Here is a 10026-nt window from a genome sequence, read left to right as displayed (position 1 = left end):
TACTGGTGCACACACACATCCAAATGGAGGAAGACAAAGGCCCTTTTTCTGTTTTTAAAAAGACTCTTATGGACGATCAGCTCAGTGCTTTGACACTAATGGGAATAAACATGCAAAGTCTCCTCACAGCATATGAAAGATGAAAATATCCGAGGACCCCGAGAGAAAGAGTGCAGAACTATGAATTTGCTTTATTTGTTTTCACTGTCTTTATGTTAAATGTTAAATGTGCATTGTAGGTTGAGACGTGTTCGTTGTGGTTTGTGTGTTGATGTTTTGTGAATGATTCATTTTCAATAAACAATCAATCAAATAAACAGAGGAGCTCCTGCAGCTCCCTCCTCTCTGGCTCTCTGATGTCACAGTGTGGAGCCTCAACACGCCAAGAGGAGGAGCACAAGGCTGCTCAGCTTACAGTGTGCTTAAAGGTTATTATGGGATGTATGCCCAGTGGAACGAAAAAGTGTCAGGAGCTTCTTTCTGATTGGTTGAGAGACGTTATCACACACTGAGACTGATGTTCACTGTTTCACTTCCTGTTCTTTGCCTTTAAAAATGCCTCTCAGCACCTCCTCTCTCCACTGCTCCTCGTCAGACGATCAGAACACATCAGCTGAAGAGAACCCTCTCTCACTTCACACTGTAAGTGACAATAATTATCATATGCTCAGTGTTAATTTTGGCAGCTATTGTCAATTTAGTTTTAGTCATTACATGAATTACATGAGGTCTGTATTAAGTATCATCACACATGTATTTGCTCAATTTCTTACTCTTACTGAACTAATAATTTATTCTTTGTAAATCACAACTAGTTGGTCATGGTATTAAGTTATTGGGTCTAATCCCGAGGCTACGCCGAGTGCGGACACGTAATTCAATTGTTTATAGTAGAGTGTTATTCTGGCAGCAAATGCTCCGCGTCAGCAAGGCTGAAATCATGCACCCGGTGTAGCCTCTGGGTTAGTAGAGAGCTTCTACATTCCTTAGAGAAAAGACAATGTATTACGAGGCAGTTCTGATCTAGATATCAGTAACTTCAGATCAAGACCCACTAATTGCTTATTAAGGATTTACCAAGAAATAATAAATAAATTCAATTTTCAGTAAGATAAGAAATTGTTGAATACATATACACATTTGTAATGATGCTAAATAAACACATTAATGATCAGTAATACATGCACATATTATTTGTGTATTATTGGCGAACATGTCTCACCCCAACTAGTGTTACAAGAACTTTTAGTTGTTATATATGTCCTTTATATATGTTCCTTCATTTCATTTAGGCTAATACTGGCATAAGGAATTGATATTAAAGTCACATGTTTTAATTATCAAGTGTTGAAGCCATTTGGATGATGTAAATATTCTATCAGATGCAGCTCGATACACCAAACTTGCTTGAGAAAAGCCACATACATGTCTAATACAATAAAGTGTGTTTTTTTTGTCCAGTAATTTATCACGAGCAATTTAGTCCAAAAAATGGATCAATGAAAACAAAACATAACGTCCAGTTTAGTTTTTAGTCACTAAGATCTATATCAAACTTATTTTCACACACGGAAGTAAATAGTGATCAACTTCCGTTTTTTTGTGCGTGACTTCCGGTCAGCCACTTTCCTTCATGCTTTCCCTTACCGGAGCTAACGGTGCAAGCTAATTTTTTTTTCAGTTTTCAATTGTTTATGTTAGTCAATCAGTTAGTTAGTTAGTTAGTTAGTTAGTTAGTCTGTGTATTTTGTATAACGTTAGATAACTGTGCCCACGTTTCCGTTATAACGGAAATTTATTCCCTCTAAACGCGAATAAATCGCACGTCAGTCATAAACTATGAACCAAAAAAGCACAATCTATCCCGAGTGAGACAAACTGCTTGATCCCCGTCTCCAGTGTACCAGCAGAGAACCTGCAGAACCGAATCAGTGAAAAAACACAGCGGGCTACACAGCCTCTCTACCTGAGCAGCTGAAGCTGCGGCTCACACCCTCGACACACAGACACACAGACGGTGCTTCTGCATGCCAGCCACACGTGTGCGCAACTGTGAGAAATAAATATGTGAGGTGTACGCTGCTTTTCTATCTTTTTTCCCTTTTCTTTCTTTCTGTCAGCGACATACACTCCTAACACAGGACGGGTTGTTTTAATTGACTGAGTTGATCATTAAGCCATAGTGATGCGCGGATCGGCTCTGATAGCACCTGAATCAGCATGTACGCATCAACCATCCAGCCGTTACAACATGATTGAGCTAGCAAAGCAGTTTTGTGTTGCTATGTGTGGTATTTATTCAGTTTTGGGAAATCACAATGTCTAGAAAGCATCAGTGGCTGCAGCTGACAGGGACAGCTAACGTTAACACTAGCAGCAAAGCTAACATCAGGACGTCATCTGTTAAAAGCCTCCCGTTGTCGGATACGACATGAAACTACTCCAATTAGCTCAATCATGTTGTAACTAAGACATCCACTGGAGAAAATATTTTTTTCATGGACCGTTTATTGAGTTATTACAGACACCGCTAACGGCTGACGGCTAACAGCTAACGGTTAGCCTAGCTAATCTATGATAACCATGTTATTAATTACACACAGAGAAAATACTAATGTTTGTTCAATCATTGTGTTTATAGACTTTACAAACATCAGATTAGTCTAAACGGTGATATAGTGACGTGAAAAATGTGCTATATGTATATATATATATATATACAGCTAAACTCAGCAAGGTAAACAACAAGGCGATTCCCATTTACACAGTGGAAAGAGTGCTGGACCAGAAGTGTCGCACAAAAAAACGGAAGCTGGCTGCGTTCTGTTTTGCCTCCGTGTTTCCGTGAAAAATAAGGTGGATATCAAACTTATTTTCAGCTCATTATCATCATGGGAAAAAGTGTAGACGAATACTTTTCGTTAAAATTTTAGACGACGGCCCTGGCCGTGGCACAACTGGCTGGGGCACCTGCACCATACACCGGCGACCTGGGTTCGGGTTCGAGTCCCGCCCTGTGGTCCTTTCTGGATCCCACCCCATCTCTCCATCTCACTCGCTTCCTGTCATTTTATACTGTCCTATCTGATTAAAGGCATAAAAAGCCCCAAAAAATATACTAAAAAAAAATTAGACAACAAAATGAATACTGGCTGCTACTAATACCAGATCATATTTATTTTCCTGTGAAAAAACTGCTGTCGTATCTTATGTAGCTTTGACTGCATTCATCCAGTGCATGGTAGGTGGATAGAACCAAATGAGCAGAAACAGTCTCTCCGAGATAATTCCATGGCAAATTACTTAGCGCTTTTCTCTTAGATATGAGCAGACATGATACAACAGTTCAGTAATGGCAAAAAACCCTTTGGGTCATTTGTAGTAATATAAAGTAAAAGCAAAGTGACAATCAGGCTGTTGGGTCAACAGATCATAGTGCAGGCAAAGGACATTTAGGCTACATCACAAGCTTCAGGAAATGAAGGTGTATCATGAAAGACTCCACCATGGCACCATTTCTGCCTTCACAGCCCAGGGCTCGATTCAGAGACACACATAGTCACACAAGAGCAGTCATCTCCTCAAGACTGCAGGAAACATGACTATCTTGAGTCTATCTTTGTTCATCTTCTTGTTATTTCTAACTATGGACAGATCTAAAGGCAACCTTAGAAAAGACAGAGAAGGATGTCGTTTTTGCATTTTTTAGTCGTGAAGAAAACATTTAGCCTGTAAAACCACACATTCCAAGGATTTATTAATTTATTTATTTTTATTAATTTAAATAATGGCGTCAAGCCAAACTTTGCTATCCTCTTCCCCTGAGTCTAATGGAGAAAGGACAGCACTGGAGCTAGCACTATAGCTGTCCTACTTCCATATCCAGCAGCATCTTAAGGTCTAGGTACAGTCAGGCGGTGGTGAGCAGCTAGCGGCGAGTGCTTGCCGCCTGTTGACAAAAATTGTGTTGTGCGGCCACGAACCTCCCAAAAATTGAGACCGCGCAGCAAGGCGCACATTGAGCTCCACAGGGATCTTGTTGCGGTACCTTGCGGTAATATGCCAGGGAACACGTCGTGCACTAGCAACTTTTTTTTCACCTTTACCGCGTTACTATTGACTACACCTGAGCCTTTAGTGTTTGGTTTTCTTTTCTTTTCTCTAAACTGCTGTTACCACTTCACTTGAAGTTTCTTGTCAGCTCCGACTAGTGAAGAAAATGAGCAAACTTCCACACATCATCAGAACAGTATGTACTTGCATGCTGATAATTATCATGTGGTGAGGCAGGCAGCTACCAGTGTTAACTTTGGCAGCTATTTTCAATTTAGTTTTAGTCATTACATGAATTTAGTTGTAAGTCTAAGTCATATTTTAGAAATTTCTGTCTTCCCAAAGCCAGTTGGCTTGGAATCTATTGGATTAGAACACCAACTTCGTTCAGGAGGTTCTCATTGGCTGTGATCCAAGACATTTCCCACCAAATTAAATTCATTTGTTGCCTGCAACTTCATGTCATGATATCGGTACCTCATTGATGGGCTAACCACAAGTATAATATCGACGAGTTCTGGTGTGTCCATCCTCCTGATCTTGATGGACAGATCCCCCCTGGCTTGTATTAGTAATATAAATTGTATTTTGCATTTGTTTGTATTTTGTCAAAGCACTTGCATGACATCTTCTTTATCTGCTTCGTTGAACAGCACACACCATGGAAATTGCTAAGGCCACTCAGTGTCTCACCACTGCAGCAGATATGCGAGAGACCACCAAGATGCTGATGCAGCCTAATGCAAACTGGGAAGAGTACCTGACTCCTGCCCCCCTCTCCATCGCCATCATGGGGGAGCTCGTCTTCATCTCCTCATCTGATGACTTCTCCATCAACAAGAACCCCCCAGAGAAGGGCTACAAGTACATACAATACCCAGACTCGTTCAGGGCCTGCCTCATGCAAATCTGTAACTCAGGCTGGCATGCATTCAATGAGGCCCACAAGAATATGGATCAGATCCGCCTTCACACAGCCACAGTTCCTGATTACATGAAGGCAGCAGTCAAGCTCCTTTTCAATGCACCTGATGAAGTTATTGACAAGCTCCTGCCAAATCAGCTGGAAAACATTCGCACCATTGCAGATGAATGTGTGACACTGTCAGGCAGTGTTGAAAAGAAGTACACAGATGTCATCAACTTAATCCAGGAACTGTTGGCGGCCTGTGTCAATGCTGAACGCTTTCATGGAGAAGAGCTGGAGAAGGTGAAGATGAAGATTAAGGAAAATGAAATACGGGAGAAGACCGCCACTGAGCTTAAAGAACGGTCCAAGAAAGCAATGGAGGCCATGGAAAAGGAAATAAATGAAGCACAAGATAGCTACAAGAAAGCAATGGACTCTCTTCCCTCCGGATGGGAAATGATTGGAATGGATGTGGTTGAAGGACTTTCAAAGGCAGTGACAGGATTGGTTAATGGAGTCGTTAACCTGGTAAGTTCTCCAATAAAAACAATCAGCGATTCAGCAGAAACACTCATAGACAAATTCCAAGGAAAGGAATCGCAAAATGAAAACGTAGATGTGCTCTCAGTCGGCTGTAAGTCTGCAGAGATTCTTTCCATTGTAGGAACTCTTACACAGTATTTGAAGGAAGGGAAAATAGCCTGGCAGGACCTGTATGATCAGAAAGCACAATCCACAAAGACAAACTGGTCTCAAGCTCAATTCAAAAGAATCTCTGGGGCCTTAAAGAAGATGAAAGGGAGCAAACTTCAGAATGATGCTCTGAACCTTTGTGAGCTGGGTATTAACATCTGTGAAGAACTGGCCACATATAAACCTGGTGAAAATTGGGGTGACAAGAAAGAAACAGAGCTCATCAAGAAACTGAAGAAACTGGATGAAGAATCCCGCATCTTTGACACCAAAAGCAAAAAAGTACTGGGCTCTCCAGCTCTTTCTCCTACATCACCAATGATGAGCAAAGCACAGAGCAGCACAGGAGATCAGTCTGCCAGTCAGAGAGCAGCAGATAACGCTCGTTTCAAAATTGAGCAGAGCCGAGAACAACTCAAGGTAACACGGGAGGCCTATGAGAAGTCTGTGGAGAGAATGGAGCAGAATCAGAAGGAGCTGACTGAGATCTTGGTTGAAATGCAGAGCTGTAAGCTCAAGGAGATTGACTTTGAAACCACCATCAAGATGCTGGTCAAGGGTCTCGATGCCATGGGCAGAGTCAAAGAGCAGTGGGAGAAGATGGTGCGCTTCTTCCAGATGATCTCTAACATCATCAAATGCAGCCTCAGCAAGACACTGAAAGATTTCGTCTCAACAGCTGATGATACAAAGAAACTCAGTTACAACAATAAACTATTTGTCAAAGACATGCTGTACAACCAGGCCTTCCAAGCCTCCAATGTTGCCAGTCTGGTCCACATGATCTCAGGGACCTACACTGAAGTGTCCAACAAGTACCTGATGGACAGAGTGAGCAGCCTGGGCAAGCTCATGGCCATGGATAAGGAGAAGCCAGAATTCCTTCAAGAGCGTTTGAAGCTGCAACAGTCCTGCACAGCAGCTCAGGAGGGCATCCTTATGCTGGTCCTCAAGAACAAGAAGGAGTTTGAGAGGAAGACAGATGACAGGATGGCAGAAATAGAGAATGGTCTGAAAGCAATTCTGCCAGCTGCCCCACCCCAGGAGACTGAGAGGATCAAAGAAATAGTTCAAGCTGGGTTTGGTGGAGGAGAAGAGGATTACTACTAGAACAAAGTTTCTACCAGTTATGAAACTGTCACCTAATTCTGATCGTCACCATTTTTTTCATTACTTTTATTGATCAATCAAACAAATCTTCAATGATTTTTTATTTTTTTTTAGTTATCTTGTCCTGATATTTGACTCAAGTTTAGAGGGGAAACTAGTGATTACTGTGTGCTTGTGGTATTCTGCAACTCTGTGCTTCACTGGAAATCTGATTGGTCTGTCTTTTTCCATTATTGATCATTGATCAATCATCCTTACAGATTTTGATTCTTTTATCATAACTGGTGAGTTTAATGTGTACTCAGTGTTAATGTGTACTCAGTGTTTTTAAAAAATAGCGTGAGACCTGGCTCAAACACAATGGTGGGAAAGTTTGGGGCATTCCAGCCCAGGCTGATATGGGCTTGGCCTTGGACACCAGTATGACTCATACCCAGGTGACTCTAAAAGAATACACCATTAAGATCGGACTCAACCAAAGGCAAAAACATGCCACCATTGTGTTCAGGCTCAAGTGGGCAGGATTAAGGGAAAAAGGTGGAGATTCAGCAGAATCTTCACCAGCATAAAAGGGAGCGCAAAGAGAGTGAAACTTAAGTCTTGTTCCAGAGCTTGACTCATGAGTTGTGTGTGTTGTTGCTTGTGAACACATTAAACACGGTTGCACCTGATTCCACGTGTCTCCAGTGATTTCCTCAGCACCAGCCATCTGATTCTAAGATACTTATTTGAGTAGAAGGCGAGTCCAACCTAAAGAGTTGAAGGCAAGGTCGGGAGCCCCCAGGCCCAGCTGCAGACACCGATTTCTGCTTCATCAAGAGCTCACTGCTTTGTTTGACATGTTTGATATGGTACAACATGTTAGCAACTCCACTCATATCAAAGGTCACACTCTGGATCTAGTTATCAGTGAGGGTCTCTGTATTTCTTCAGTTAATGTTAGATGTGAATGTTATAGACTTAGCACTATCTGATCATTTTTGTGTATTCTTTGATGGCCTGGTCTCTCCAATTAGCCAAACTCAATCTAAAACTGTCCCTAAGAGGTATATTAATGAGAATACCTGCAGTCTTTTTACGGAAGCCATGTCTATTACACCATGCATAACAACTCAGGGCGTGGAGGACCATCTAAGTCTGTTTAACTCCAATATTCTCAGGGTATTTGACTCTGTAGCACCTACCAAGCTTAAAAAAAGCCCCAGTAAATGTAAAGCACCATGGAGGTATACCACAGCTGTAGCGACTCAGAAGAGAGAATGTAGGAAAGCTGAGCGTAAATGGGGAAAAAACAAGCTTCAGGTTGACAATGATATTTTCAAAGACAAACTCCAAGCTTATAACTATGAGTTAAGAAAAGCTAGACAATCTAATTTCTCTAACATCATTAACAAGAACATTAAAAACTCCTGTGCACTGTTTGCCACTGTTGATAAGTTAACAAATCCCCCAGTACATCTACCTCAAGACTTTATGTCACCTGATAAATGCAATGAGTTTGCTTCCTTCTTCCATAGCAAGACTGAAAATATTAGAAAAAGCATTAGCTCCACCCTGTTATGTAATGTCTTGGTTAAATCATCAAATACAAATAGCCTCTTTATCTGAATTTACTGCCACTGATAGCAAAACTCTTGAAAAAAACTGTGATGCAGCTCAGCTCATCTACTTGCTGTCCTGACACCTTCCCCACAAGCATCTTTAAAAGCATCTTTGGTTGTGTGGCATTTGAGCTTCTAAAGATTGTGAGTGGCTCTCTTCTTTCAGGCATTTTCCAGCCTCTCTTAAGACTGCAGTTATCAAACCCCTCCTAAAGAAAGAAACCTTGATCCCTCTGTGCTCAACAACTACAGGCCCATCTCAAACCTCCCCTTTATAGGCAAAGTTATTGAGAAAGTTGTATTCAACCAAGTCAATAACTATTTAAATACAAATAGCATCTATGACCAACTCCAACTCAACTGAGACTGCACTTGTAAAGGTGTTAAATGACATCTGCCTGAATACAGACTCAGGTAAAACAACTGTCCTGGGGCCTGTTTCACAAAACCAGGATAAGGGATTAAGCCAGGATATCTTGGTTATCCTGGATCAACTTATCCTTGATCCAGTTTCACAAAAGCAGGATAGGGGGAAGTGGGATATGTTTTGACATAAGTTACCATGGAGATTTATTCTGTGGAGCTAGCCTGCTCCAGACCAGGCTAAGTTCCAGGATTTATTTAATCTCATCCCTTATCTCAGTCAGCAGCTACCACAAATGGAAACTAATATTTATTCCACTTCACACTACACATTCTTATCACATTCAACGAGACCCACTGTCATTATTTAAACATTTGTGATCATTAATTGCAGTCATTTTAGATAAATGATTTTAGTAGAAAATTTAGTTAGACTATCTCTCTCATATATATATATATATATATATATATATATACACTGTAAATAAATGATTAAAAAAATACACACCATACAGTAACATGATGACATGATGTTCCTTTATTGAATAGGATAAATCAAAGCAAGTAATCCATCAGTTCCTTTCAAAAGTGACGTCACACAGTGCTCTACAAGATAGAAAGCACTGAATCAAAGCATATTATTCATCACAAGAATAAATACACATTCTCAAAGGTCTGTATATAAAACACCCTGCATGTCTGCACACTGGAATAAATGCAGGACAAATCCATACTTAACAAATGAACAAATGTCAGGCCTGTATACGCACAGTACACAGCACAATAAGCCAAATTAATATAAAATAACACAAATTCCTCTGCTATTGCAGGCCATATTCAACTTAAATGTGCAGAATGCATTTTAACTGAAATAATTCAAAACGTATTGGTCCCTGATCAGCCGACCACTGTCGTCATCCGGGAAGATGGCCGGATTGTCCCGGTCCACATCTGATGGCACTCTGGGGGCCCTCTCCTTCCTCAGGCAGGCCACATTGTGGAGGACAGCACAGGCCACAGTAATATCGCATGCTCTGTCTCAGATGGTGCAGACACTGGAAGCGTGCCTTCAGGAGGCCAAAGGTCATCTCAATCCGAGCCCTTGTCCTGGCATTGGCATCGTTATATGCCCGCTGTGCTTCCTGAGGGTCTGCGTAGGGTGTGAGGCAAAAAGGCTCGCAGGCATAGCCTCTGTCCCCCAGCAGCACACCAGAGAATTCACCTGTGAATACAAAATGTCATCATCACAGCCTTATCAATAGAGGGACATTCTTGACATAGCCTTGATTTTAAAAG

The 10026-nt window shown here is 41.3% G+C and overlaps 1 protein-coding gene across 1 annotated transcript; it reads left to right on the top strand.

Annotated features, from left to right (window-relative positions):
* Positions 1-517: 517 nt before the first annotated feature.
* Positions 518-7437, top strand: LOC144464780 (uncharacterized). The gene is made up of 2 exons (XM_078172689.1): positions 518-642; positions 4707-7437. The coding sequence occupies exon 2, from the start codon at positions 4715-4717 to the stop codon at positions 6764-6766; it is 2052 nt and encodes a 683-aa protein (XP_078028815.1). The 5' UTR covers positions 518-642; positions 4707-4714; the 3' UTR covers positions 6767-7437.
* Positions 7438-10026: the final 2589 nt, after the last annotated feature.

This window comes from Epinephelus lanceolatus, chromosome 11 (assembly GCF_041903045.1).
Source record: "Epinephelus lanceolatus isolate andai-2023 chromosome 11, ASM4190304v1, whole genome shotgun sequence".
NCBI lineage: Eukaryota > Metazoa > Chordata > Actinopteri > Perciformes > Serranidae > Epinephelus > Epinephelus lanceolatus.
This window is presented reverse-complemented; position numbering and strand designations above follow the sequence as displayed.